Genomic DNA, 14,276 nt, shown 5'->3' with positions numbered 1-14,276 from the left:
TCCGTGAGATTTGGTTCTTATTTAAAATGACGCATTTAAATGTTAAAACTGGAAGATTTTGAAAAATTGTTGGACAAAATAACATAAAACAGGACTCACAGATGCACCTGTGCCTACGTCTGTGGACAAAGGATCGCTGAATACACATACTTACACACACACAGCCTCACACAGGCGACACAAATGGAGTGTGTGGGTGTTGACTCAGCTGCGTGTGTGTGTGTGTGTGTGTGTGTGTGTGTGTGTGTGTGTGTGTGTGTGTGTGTGTGTGTGTGTGTAGGGGGGAGATAGATGGAGGAGATTGATGAGCGCGGGGAGAGGGAGAATAGTGAGGCATTTGATGAACGAGTGTAAACTGGCAACAGTGGAATTAATTCCACCCCCCCCGACAAGATTGAAAGTTCTCCCCTCTGCGTGACCTCCAGCGTGAATCATCTTCACATTCAGTGTAACAGATTCTCTATCTGCAGTTTGTAAAACAGAATCCTTTTCTCTGCCTCCTCGCACTTCACCAACACAACTTCAGGGGGCAACACAATCCAGTGTATCTCAAATGTGCTCAATAAACATGCTAAATATAAATGTGCAAAACAGCAATAAAAGCAGAATCCTTGACCTATTTTGTGTACGCTACTTTATAAACTCCATTAAAAAGAAGCAGCAACAACAAAGTAAGTCAGTCCTGTTCATGAAGTGCACGGCTTCACTTTCTACAGAAGAAAAACAAGTGTATCGTCCCACAGAGCGGCCCAGAGCAGGTGATCAGGGCGCCGTGACCTTGCTGGTGCGGCAGGGGCGGGTTGTGGTTTGGAAGGGTCATCCATTTTGTTAATGGTGCTGTCAAGCGACACCTGTGCTCGCCTTTCCCCTGTCTGGAGTGCTAATGAAGCGCAAGAGCAGAGGAGTCTGGGAGTCGGGGTCAATAGCCGCCTCGGAGACTGCAGCCTCTTCGCTCTGTGCCACCTACAACCTGACAGGCAAATAGAGTGGAGACGCAGACGCATTATCGAGGCCGAAACACTCTAATGGCAGCGCTGTGGCTTTAAGATAGACTGACTCCTTCCCCTTGAATTAGTCTCTAAGAGCTCGAGAACGCTGACTGCAGTTAAACCGCGGCGCAGCAGCCAGAACATGGCTCTTCACATGAGGACGGAGGCCTCTGTGTCGAGAGCCCGCTCTCCTCAGGGGAGATGTCAGCACTTTGATGAATATTTCTCTATTAACCCGCCTCCCATTGTCAGCGCTGGCCTTTGTGTTGCAGACCAATCAGTCAGAGCGCGAGGAGATCCTGGGTCGACACCTCCCTCAGGTCATTATTGAAGTCCCAGTGACCCAGCGGCCACTCCACTGTGCTGAGGAGGCGCTTTTCAGGCCTCGCAAACAAGAATCAGCAATTAAAAGCTGCACTCGCAACAACAAAAGCAATGTGGGTGATGGAGAGAGGAGGGATGGAAGTCCTCAGAGACGAGCTAACAGGGTTAATGTGACCCGGCCTGGCCTCCTTGGGACAGCCCTGTCAACTGTTATGAGCCATGAGTTATTACACAGCCACATATAGCGTGGCTGCAACAGTAATGATAGATAGACCTAGATAAGTGCAGTGCAGCCAGATTTACTCCATCCTTGTGACAAAAAGCTACTAATATATATATATATATATATATATATATATATATATATATATATAGCAAAGAATAAGGAAAAAAAACAAAGTAAAATGCAATCATGTATCATTTATTTAACAAAATAAGACCTTTTCCTGTTTGGATAGCACAGCCATCCTTAATCGTTTTATTATTTATGTCATCTTTTCTAATCTTTGTACCATTTGTACGTCAGTGACCCCCAACTTGCTGACCCTAAGTAAGCTTGAAAAAATATTACATCTTTGCATATTTACAAATAACAATAATGGCATTGTTCAAGATAATTCTCTCAGACATGCAATTCTCCAGAGTCTGAACCAGATGCAGAAAAAACAACCCAACAGCAGAAAGCAGGAGATGAAAAGAAGTCCCCAGAATAAAGCTTCACAGTCCGTCTTCATCGTGGTGCAAGGTTTTTATTTTTAGAGTGTATGATAGGCATAATGGTACTATACTTAAATCAATCTTTTTCATTTAGAATATTTCAGAACAATTTATTTGGACAGCAAAATTTCCCCCCCAGAGTTGAATACCAAGCGCTTTGAGTGAAAAATAAATACAGACTTTCAGTTCTGGGAGACAAGATATAGAGAAGAAAAAATACTAAATCAAGACTGTTGTAAAAATCCCACAATTCCATCATTTTCAAGCTCTGTGTCTGCCGTCTTATATCACGAAAGTCTGTTGTTTCTGCAGACAATCCGTCACAGAGTCTTGGGATGGACAATCCTGAGGCGAACAGGTGGTGTTCCCGGCAGGTCCTGGTGAGGACACCAATCTCAAGCATTCGTCTTCTGGAGAGTCCAAGCTGGTGCCTGCAGTCTGTGGGCGTCAGCACTATTTCCGATATCACTGGTATCCGAGGGCTGAGGCTGAGCCCAGTCTCTGGCTGTAGAGAGCGTAGGGGGAGTAATATGCTGAGGAGGGGATGGAAGCCATAGGAAGTCCTGGTGCCCCGGCCAGGTGGGATTTGCTGTACGGGTGATAGCGAGCCAGGCTCAAGCCAGGAGAGCCTCTGAGGGAGAAGGAGCCGGGCAGGGTCCCCGGGCTGCTCTGTGGGAGGTGGAGGTGGCAAGAGGCTGTGGAGGAAACCGATGACGGGTAGGCTGACAACAGCTTACTGTCCACCATCCCATGCAGGGCTGTGTGGGTGCGCAGGTGGGCCAGTAGCTCCTCTGACGTGGCGAAACGCTTGTCACAGGGACCTCCGACAGACACCCAGTTGCAGGCGTGAGGCTGCGGCTCGTTGGGCAGCATGAATCCGTAGGTGTAGAGGGGGTGGGACATTGTGGCGGCAGCGCTGGAAGACAAGGCGCCTGGGTGCAGGGAATGGAGGTGGTGGGAGGGGTAAACCAGGGGGTAACCAGACTTGAGGCTGGAGGGGTCGTGGACGCAGGTGGAGCAGTTACTTCCTCCGAGGTGGGGGGCATTGGGGTAAGTCAGACAATACGGGTCCCGACATAAGCCCTGCATCAGGGATGGAGGTGAAGCTCCAGTGAGCGGGCTGGAGCTGGGGTGCTTCCCCGGAAGGCCTAACCCCAAACTAGACTTGTGATCCAAGCCAGAAACAAACTGGGAGGGGTAGCCAGCGTAGGCCCCCACAATGGACCCGTGGTAGCCCATGGAAGCTGGAGGCAAGGGGAAGACAGAATGTCCTTGTTTAAAAGGGGAGACTGGGGCGATGTGCCCGGAGCCCAGGCCCGGCTGTGAGGAGGCCTGCGGCTCGGCCTTGCTCTCCGGCCGCGGGCTGCTGGCAGAGCTGGCGTTGCTGGAGTTGGCACTTGCTCGAACGTGGCTGGAGTTGGCTAGCTGAGCCCCGTCCATCCCAGACTTAGCTGCATCTGAGTCTTTTTTGCCAGCGTTGCAGCTATTACTGTCCGAGCTGGACTGCTCTGAGCTCCCATGTTTGTTGTCCGTGTGCGGGGCCTGGGCGTGTGACGGGGGCTGCGTGGAGGGGGAATGGCTTTGTCTGTGGGGCTGGCTCTGAGAGTGCAGGGGAGGAGGGCTGGAGCTGGGTGACCGGGAATGGGGAGGAAAGGACGGACATGAAGCAGCGCCACTGCTGGAGCTTCCATTTGGCACCCTGAAAGCTGCTTTATCTGAAGGCCCCTTTGTCGCCAGAGCGTCCTTACGACAGTCGCCTGATGACTTGGAGTAAGGCTTGAAGCTGGACTTGTCAGTCCTGGGACTGGTGATGCTCTCCAGACTTGGAAGATCGGCTGGACGATTCCTTGTCTCCCAGACTGCCTGAGGAGATGGAGGCCAGCTTGGAGGAGGAGGGGGGGTCTGGTTTGCCAATCTGAGAGCAGGTCTGGGCCAGCAGAGCCAAAGGACTTTTCTTGGCGTCCAGCTGAGAAGGTAAAAAGAGAGCAAGATGGTGAACCAACGGTTTGTTTTTAAGACACTATATTATAATTGTATTCGGATTATTCTACTGGCCAAACAATAAAGCAGATATAGTGACATTTCCAGATTAAACTCTTATTTTGTATATTTTCCTTGTGCTAAATACAAATACATAATTAAATACACATGTTTTTAAACACTAAATATACAGCAGAAACCCCGAAAGGTCCAATAAATAGCAACAATATATTTAATATGAAGAAGGAAGTCACAGGACGCAAAGTTGGAGAAAGAAAGAAATAAAAAACTCCCATTAACATTTTGGAAAGAGAAGATTAATTAATTAATATATCGGTAATAAACTAGTTATATTGCTTTTTATTAACAGTTTATTGTCTGCAGTAATTTTACATATTTGAACTCTGGTGCCTCGCGAACTTGCCAACAAATCGCTGTGCGTAAAATGGCGCATAAACTGGCATACTTGTCAGAATAACCCTCAAAGCGTCCTACGCCATCGACTATATATTATATAATTACTTTTATGAAGAACAACGACATAAGATGATACCAACAGATCTGAAAAAAATGTAATTTTTTTTTTTAATAACTTACTTCAATGCTGACTGGCGCGGATGTGAGGGGCTGGAGATACTCCGGGTGCAGCAAGTGGCCGCTGTGCGCCGTCAACATCTTTACGATCCGGATTGGGAGCCTTTTAGCCTGACGCAAAGGATCCGTAGGAGGACAAGAAGCGGGTAAAACGCACGGTCTCTCCGCTCCTGTCCGGTGATGGTCGCTGCTGGCGGCGCTGCGCTCCGGGGACTGTCTGCGTAAAAGCGGTTCAGGTCCACCGGGGGGATCTCTCATCTGGATCGGGGCTCGAGGAGGAACGACTGCATGTAACGAGTGGACGCAGGGTTGAAATTCATTCACCAGCGCGTTGCATGATGATACATAAAATAGAAGAGAGTGCAGTAATCCGGAAGGGCATGTACGCAGCAGCGCGCGTCCTCCGTGTCGGACCCAAGCTGTTTCTAAAGAGGAACAAATTACCCAAATGTCATCCTCTATCGGGCTCTTCAATATCTAATTAATCCTAAATATATCCAGTGTTGAAAAAAAGAGGAATCGAGCATTAAAAACACCACAAGTAGTCGCTCATCAAAATACGGAGTGCAAGTGAAGGAATATCCCCGCAGAGTGTGTGTGACGGTCCTCCGGTGTGTGTGTCTGTCCCTCTGCAGCAGCGCCTCACTTCTTCCACATACTAACAACGTGAGGGGAGGGACTTCAAAGCAAAGAGCCGCCGTCCAATCACAAGTGCCCGCATTCATAACCGGGGGCGGGACGATGGGAGGGGGCGCGGCTTGTCTTCTGGCCTCACCCTCAGATGTAATGTCGGGCTGGAAATCTGTGTCAGTGACCTCCACGAGCCACATGCAAACTGAAGACACAGAAAACAAACATCACAGATGTGACATTAAACATTCTGAAAAAGCTCCTTTAGAGAAAAGTATTGTAACATTCATACATGTTGTACACACTACAGGTGAACAGGGTCATACATGTTGTACACACTACAGGTGAACAGAGGTCATACATGTTGTACACACTACAGGTGAACAGGAGTCATACATGTTGTACACACTACAGGTGAACAGGGTCATACATGTTGTACACACTACAGGTGAACAGGGTCATACATGTTGTACACACTACAGGTGAACAGAGTCATACATGTTGTACACACTACAGGTGAACAGAGTCATACATGTTGTACACACTACAGGTGAACAGAGTCATACATGTTGTACACACTACAGGTGAACAGAGTCATACATGTTGTACACACTACAGGTGAACAGAGTCATACATGTTGTACACACTACAGGTGAACAGGGTCATACATGTTGTACACACTACAGGTGAACAGGGTCATACATGTTGTACACACTACAGGTGAACAGAGGTCATACATGTTGTACACACTACAGATGAACAGGGTCATACATGTTGTACACACTACAGGTGAACAGAGTCATACATGTTGTACACACTACAGGTGAACAGGGTCATACATGTTGTACACACTACAGGTGAACAGAGTCATACATGTTGTACACACTACAGGTGAACAGAGTCATACATGTTGTACACACTACAGGTGAACAGAGTCATACATGTTGTACACACTACAGGTGAACAGAGTCATACATGTTGTACACACTACAGGTGAACAGGAGTCATACATGTTGTACACACTACAGGTGAACAGAGTCATACATGTTGTACACACTACAGGTGAACAGGGTCATACATGTTGTACACACTACAGGTGAACAGAGTCATACATGTTGTACACACTACAGGTGAACAGAGTCATACATGTTGTACACACTACAGGTGAACAGGGTCATACATGTTGTACACACTACAGGTGAACAGAGTCATACATGTTGTACACACTACAGGTGAACAGGGTCATACATGTTGTACACACTACAGGTGAACAGGGTCATACATGTTGTACACACTACAGGTGAACAGGGTCATACATGTTGTACACACTACAGGTGAACAGGGTCATACATGTTGTACACACTACAGGTGAACAGGGTCATACATGTTGTACACACTACAGGTGAACAGGGTCATACATGTTGTACACACTACAGGTGAACAGGGTCATACATGTTGTACACACTACAGGTGAACAGGGTCATACATGTTGTACACACTACAGGTGAACAGGGTCATACATGTTGTACACACTACAGGTGAACAGAGTCATACATGTTGTACACACTACAGGTGAACAGGTCATACATGTTGTACACACTACAGGTGAACAGAGTCATACATGTTGTACACACTACAGGTGAACAGAGTCATACATGTTGTACACACTACAGGTGAACAGAGTCATACATGTTGTACACACTACAGGTGAACAGAGTCATACATGTTGTACACACTACAGGTGAACAGAGTCATACATGTTGTACACACTACAGGTGAACAGAGTCATACATGTTGTACACACTACAGGTGAACAGGGTCATACATGTTGTACACACTACAGGTGAACAGGGTCAAACATGTAACTAACAGATATCATGAAGCTTCCCCACTTCATGACTCACATCAACACAAGTTTATATTACAAGTGTTTAATATGTACATGAGGCGTTATGTAATGACATATACACACAAACACACAAAGTTATAAACACAAACTCTGGATTTGGATTCTTTCCACTAGTTTGAAAACGTGTTCTGGAAGATAAACATCCCAAAATGTTTTTGCCTGTAGTGTCTCGTCTTCGATCTCTGGTATGTTAATGACTTATTGCGTTATAATAACCAAAGTTCGACAGCTGCTGGCTGTTTTTCTGCGACATCTTCACTTTGTGTGCACAAAAGCACTTTTTATTTAAAAGTTTAAAAGATGTTTTCTCCAGCGTGTTCATAAAAACATAGAAAACTAAAAGACAAGAGAGTTCCTCTCTGGGTCACTGAGCCCAATCACTTCATTTAATTTGCCATAAAGAACAACAAGCTCTGCTTTCGGGGGATTTCCATCCCGGAGACGCCTCTTCAGATAACCAGATGATCCAAGACATGTCAACACTGTGTTTAAAGTCACAGATCATTGATTATTGAGAAGCAGAACAAGCTTTTCTTCTGAGGTTTAAAAGTACACTCGTTTGACCTTTTATCAAACTGTACCGCCATCCGCCGGCTCCTTGATTATAATGGCTGCGGCCTTTTATCTGCAGCTGAGAGGAGGATGAAGTCACTTCCTCTTTCAACAGCGTCACTGTTTGACCTGTCATCATTAGGCTTACTCGTCGCTCATCGCCCACCCACTGCCACTCACGCTCCAATGACCTGCGGAGAGCCAAGAATATGCGAACGTAGACGTGCGCGTCCCAGCCGGGCTAAGTGCGCTACAATCTTCTTTTGAATCCGCACTGTTTGTTTAAAAGTGTCTGTCGGCACCTCGGGGCTGAGACACACAAACAGGTGACGCGTAACGACTGTGACATGTAAAGGTAACGCCGAGAGCTTTAACTTTTCGCATTCCGCAGACTTCTAGTTAAGTTGTGAGGTTTCCGATGGCGCTCTTGTTTATCGCACAGTCATCCACTTGTTAAAAGGGTGAGTGGGTAAGTCGCTGCAGTGTGGGTGGAGTTGCATAAGGAAGAGAAGGGGGGGGGGGGCGTTTAAAAGGAGACCAAAGAGGAGGGCATTGGGAGAAGCCAGACAAAAGCAGCGAGAGAATGAAACAAGGGAGGGCTCAAACAACAGGGAGCAGCTCCTTTCATGTGCCCCCTTGATGTATGCTGGTAACAGCTGTTTTGGCGTGTCGATGACTGATGGCTGTTTCCTGTTGTGGGTATTTTAAGAGGACAGCTTTGCCCGTTAAAGAGGCTTCTCAGCATGGCCAGGTCCCGCTGGGCCCTCGGGGCATTTCCATGGCTGTATCAAAGCCGTGGGTTTGGCTGGAACAGCAGCCAAACAAACCCCAGGACGGGCTGATGGGGTCTGAGGAGGAGCGAGGAGGAGCGGACCCCACATGCCCCTGTGATCCTGGGATTTATAGAGCCGTCGAGGCCTGTAATGGACGCCAAAGCTCTGTGGCGGGGCCTAATTCATCCCTGTGTTGAAAAGCTGACTCCAGAGTCAATATATAATGCTGACATTAGGCAGCTGACTTCTTCAAACCCTGGCTCCAGCAAATCCTCATCTGCTCGTTTGTCTTCTGCTCTGTTTGGAAGTGCTGAGGTGTTTTGTGGCACACACGAGGATTAGAGTTGCGTAGATGCTCTGTGTGATTGTTTAATGAGGGGCTGACATTGATGTGAGCTCATGAGAGTCTTTTTCTACCTTCTTTCGAGTTTCTCTACTTCTACAGGCCGTCAGTGGTGTCAGCCAGACTTTGACGAGGCCTGGCTGCGTGCAGTACTGTACAAAGAGAAGGAGAGAGAAATGATAAAAGCGCCAGAGAGGCAGAGGAGGGAAAACGAGTGTAAATAACTCCTATTTAATTATCTGTGACTGACTTATGGGGTGTGTGGAATGGGAATAGAGGCCTGAGGCTGGGGCTCTGCTCTACCCCTAGTGTTTTCTCCAGCAGTAATAAAACCAAGGGGGGAAAAAAAGTGGATTAAGACAGTTTCATGGGGTGTAGCCGACATGGCATTTAGACCCAAACACTTAAAAAGAGCCTTGCAGGCAACATTCCAGCCTGGACCCAATGTTGAAACAAGGATTTCCTTGAGCTGAAAGGTCCACAAACAATATCTACACAGTATACTTAATGTATTCACACTTCCTCGTTCATCTTTCTGTGGTTGCCTCTCCCTCTGTCTTTGACATACACATACTAATCCTTTCACACGTGCACACGCCAGAAACACACACAAACACAAACAGACAGAAATCTTAAAGTGTGTTTGTGTAGTTCTTGCACAGTATCATCTATCTGACTGTCAACATAATATGTGTGTGTCAGAGTCAGAGCTGACAACCTTATCTCTCCAGTTTACGAGGGAGATTGTCTCTCTTGTCAGCGCGTCACGTCTCGCAAGCTAACGCTCTTATCCACTCTGCCTACCTGTCGTCTATCTGTCTGCATTATAATCACTCTGGGATAATAGGCTTCCCTTCTCTGTTCGCAGATTGGCACTTTTATTTCCGAAACCTACACCGCGTAGGGTTCCGCCTTGTCGTGCTCGCTACACCTGAAACGCATTCGCAGACAGGCACGTAGGCTGCACACCGCCCACACCGTGCAACCTCGAGTCCTCTCTCCCCACACTTGGAAACAAAAGCCGCTATTGTCCTCCACACGGAGAAGTTATCAAGAGCCCGGAGCGAGGAGGAGGAGGAGAACGGGTCGGCGCTGCCAGACGGCGTCTGCCTCAAATCAGATCGTCCTACATTGTTGTGTGAAATTTCAGATGACATCAAAAGATGTTTTTCTTTTCCTCCTGATGATGGGGGGGGGACATTTTGATAGAAGCACAATCAAGGTATTCACGAGCTGCCGCCGTGACAGGTCTGGCAAAAGGAACAACAACAGGCCGTGCAGAGAAAACGTTCCCAGCACATTCCTCACGCTGGTTACAGTCAATGCTGCTTCCTGCTCTCATGGTCACCGTCTGTGTCTTCATCACCAACGTGTGCTGAGGGGCGTGCTGCTGGGAGCGTTCCGTCTTCACGACACACACACAAACACCTTTTCATCAGAAGAAGAAAGTTGTGTCATTGTCTCGAACGTAGCAGCTGAGAAGAAGGCCTCTGTTTGCATTCATGACCCTATAAACAACAGAAGGCACCGGAGGTTGCAGTAGGATCAAAGTTCCTGCCAAACATAACCGAGGATGATGATGAAGGAGGGGACGGGCGGGGCTCCGCGGTGCACGTCAATCATTGCAGCCGCAGTGAGGCCGAGTCATGTCAGCTGCCACGGCTTTGATGTGACAAGGGATGGCATAGCTCAATTAAAAGCCTATCAATGTGTAAGTAAATCAGGGCCTTTCAGGCTCGACACATCAAACAAACGGTTATTGAAGCGGCCCGCCCCTGCCATTAATCTCCCTGCATGTGCTTCCCAACCCCGGGTCACGGCAGCAGCAGAACAACCTGCAGCAGAGCGTTACAGCAGGGAACCAAAAGTCCATTTATAAAACCAATTTCTATGCCTAATGGAAAACAACACTTGCAGTGCTTTAAAAAAACGAAAACAATTTTATTGAATTGAACTTAACGTGGTCGAGCAGAAGTTTGGGAATAACTTTTATGAATTCTCCTTAAATTAGAAAAGCAGGAGTTTGAGAACAGGCAGTAATAGAAAATACAATCCAGACACAGACCTCGTGTGGCCACAGTATTTGTCTCAGCTGGGTCCTTGTGGTGACAAAGCACCCTGCTTGTCCCTGGCAGTAATTCACCGGCTCAGATGAATACATGAAAGTGAAGCACTGCCATATATCACCCCCTACCCCCCCCCAACCCTCTCCATTTGAAACTCGCAAAGTCACACACGACCGTTTGTTATGCGACCGTGCATTCTCATTTCCAACTCTGCGTTGAGGGCTACGGGCCAAGCTGACACTTATGAAATATTTCCCTTGCTGACCTTAGCTACTGCCTCAGCTGGGGAGATTAATCCTCTGTCGGCAGACACTGGGAGCAGACTGCAACAGCAGCACACACACACACACACACACACACACACACACACACACACTCTGGGGACTACAAAACATCGCAGTAGCACCAGCACCGGCCACAACTCTGTTCTGTTACAGTCGTAATAATTACAGCTTTTGCTGATTTATTTCAGCTTTACTTGATAGTGTGCCAGGTAACTTATAGTGGAGGAAAGTTAGACGGCTCGCAATGAAGGTTATGAAGCACAACCATGCAGCAAATATTGCACACACACACACACACACACACACACACACACACACACACACACACACCCAAGAAAGAGCAAGCAGGAGAGGAATACAGCGGCTCCTGTGTAATTTAATATTCAAAGCATCCTCACACGGTGCGCTCAGTATGGAGGCAAAGACAAGCCGCAGTTTGGGAGGAACAAGTTACATGTAAAACTAAATGTAGATGTTAATCAAGATGTTGGTGATACATCCGGATATAAAGTTTATATTCAGCTGTTTGTTCCATGATTATATATATATATATATATATATATATATATATAGTTATATTGAAGAACTTTTAATAAAAGTTTGAAAGTCCAGTTCTGGTTTATTGCCCATTTTAAAACATATAATATATAAATATTTACATTATTAAATGTTTAGCAGGTTAACTAATAATCTGTAACTCATTACATTTCAAAAGTTACTTTCCCAACACTGCAATTCAAACAATACGTAATGTAAACACAGATTTCATATTTTATTTTGAAATCCATCGGTCTGAATTAAAACTCAAAATCTAGTTTTAGAAATGTTTGTAAACAAAAACAATATTTGTGTCGACAGAATATTTAAGTGTTCAATATTTAAAAGTTGGCCAAATAGTAAATAATAGTTATATTTTAGTTTAACTTTAACCTTCGGGTGATCGATCAAACTTCACTTTCATTTTATATCTGAATATGTGAAACTGAAAACAAAGTTTAAAATCAAGACCGTGATATTTTACGAACACAATTTATTTATGAAACTCTCGTTTGTTGGGCGTGTCTTTGTCTCCATACAGTCGGCTCCAACCCTGCGAGTGTGAAGGAGTGTTTGCACATGTCCAGCTCTGTCCTGTCTTAATGTGCAGCAGCAGATGACTTGGCCACGTTTGGTCTTTTCTAAAAGGTTATTTAGTTGGAGAGCAAGCTGCTGCTGCAGTTCCTGCCAGAAGGTTGCACTACCGGTGTATCGTAAATTACTTAAGACAGCGTAGAAGAACGCAGTTCGGGGTGAGGACTGGAGGGAAGATCGGGGAGGAAGGGGTGAAAGAGTAAGTGCAGTTTTCTTTTTGGTCCATGGTGATGAATGAGTTTCTGAACAAGGCAGAAAATACATCATATCACCTTTAATGGGTACACATTTCTGCAGCCATAACTCAGTGTTTAAAAACAGGGAGGGGAGGGTGAAATACGACATCATATATTCCTCCCAACGACACTTTTACGAGCCCTCCCTGCAGTATAAAGGCATTGATTGCTATTTCAAAGCTCCATGTTAGAGTCAGTGCTGAGTACCTCCAGCTGCCAGCAACCAGGAAACAGAGAAACTCCTTTGGAGCCCAAACCTGGTGCTCCCTGCGAGTCTTTTAACCCCAGAATCAGTGTTTCAGAGAGATTAGGTGCTTTTTTTTATCCACCATGGGTGGTCATAAAGTTTGAGAACAGAAATATGATCTCTCACCCTAATGGAGTCTTTATATGAAACGTAGAGACGGGGTCCTACTTCACACTAAACCTACCATCACCTTTTGTTGTTCAACGGAAATTGTTTCTATCTTTTCGAAAGCAAATCTGTACAAATGTCCTTTCATCATAATAATAATAATAATAATAATAATAATAATAATAATAATAATAATAATAATCAAAGTGGAGCTGAAAGAGAGGAAACAGTGACGGCACCACCTGTCACTCAAAGCAGCCTCGTTATGCATAACTTAAAGCCCTAATAGAATTTAAACGGGTGAGTTATATAACATGTTATACATAAAGCTTTACATAAACCGTAAAGCTGTACATGAGTTCTGCTGTTAAGTTGTACATTTGAACATGCAGGTCTACAAAAGTTGCCCAAAGTTCCACATTTGAAGAGTTGCAGTTTTTGTTGGCGGACCAACCGACACATCACCGGAGCTAAGACGCTAGCGTGGCTAAAAACGGCTTTTTATGGACGTTTGGCTTGTTATTGTCTTCAGTCCCGACTGAAGGAGTGCGAGAGCAGGATGGAGACTCGGTTACAGCGGCAGACTGCTGACTGGACTTATGGCTTTGGCAAATTGGAGGTTGTTTTCAGCGAGCACTTCCCAGCTGTAAATCCACAGAGTCTGTGGAGCTGCTATTAAAACCAAGTCCACAGACTGGCCAAGGTCGTTCATTCAACAGGCCTGCAGGGAGGAATTCTTCCTGTCGTCAGTAAAGGGGGAAATGACAGACAGGAGGAAATTAAAGTGTAAACATAGATCAACCTGTCGTTTTATTAGATGCATGCGTCCAGAACTTGAACGCAGTGTCATATTTACATGATGACCTACACATTCAGTGAAGCAGGAAGTAGAGCTCATGTAACTCAAACACATTTATAGTGATTGCAAAGTGGACCCGTACTTCCCTTCAGCTACCTGCGTACTGCGAGCAGAATATCTTGTTGTGCATCTGTGCATCATCTACTTATACACTATATACAGTTTATATATGCGTGTTTGTTTATAAAAAGGATATGGCCATGTTTGTCAATCAAAGTTTACAATCGACATGTGTTCCCGGGACCAATGACTCTGCAGAAATCTCAATATTTATATCAAATCAGCAGGGATTTGGACAATTGATATCATTTATTATCATATGCTCTCTCAAAGACACCAGACTCCATTGACAGAAAGATCCATTTTACCAACTTGTTCAAGAGTTGGAATGAGAATAAGTTTAACCGCTGCTGCTTCTTACTGTTCACTAACTTTAGTGAACTGACTCTGCTGGCGAGTAGACGAGAACTCGCACTGGGAGACGAGTCTACCGCCGCTTTTGTTTCTGCAGGTTTTTCTCGTAATAAACATGAA

At 45.8% G+C, this 14,276-nt stretch overlaps 1 protein-coding gene across 1 annotated transcript; it reads right to left on the bottom strand.

Annotated features, from left to right (window-relative positions):
* Positions 1-2,046: 2,046 nt before the first annotated feature.
* LOC115014045 (zinc finger protein 703-like) lies at positions 2,047-5,222 on the bottom strand. The gene is given in 3 exon segments (XM_029440688.1): positions 2,047-3,824; positions 3,826-3,996; positions 4,608-5,222. Coding segments are annotated over 3 exon segments (1,755 nt in total). The 5' UTR covers positions 4,863-5,222; the 3' UTR covers positions 2,047-2,495.
* Positions 5,223-14,276: the final 9,054 nt, after the last annotated feature.

Source organism: Cottoperca gobio, chromosome 9 (assembly GCF_900634415.1).
Source record: "Cottoperca gobio chromosome 9, fCotGob3.1, whole genome shotgun sequence".
Classification (NCBI taxonomy): domain Eukaryota; kingdom Metazoa; phylum Chordata; class Actinopteri; order Perciformes; family Bovichtidae; genus Cottoperca; species Cottoperca gobio.
Note: the sequence above shows the minus strand (reverse complement) of the source record. Positions and strands in the feature narration are given on the sequence as shown.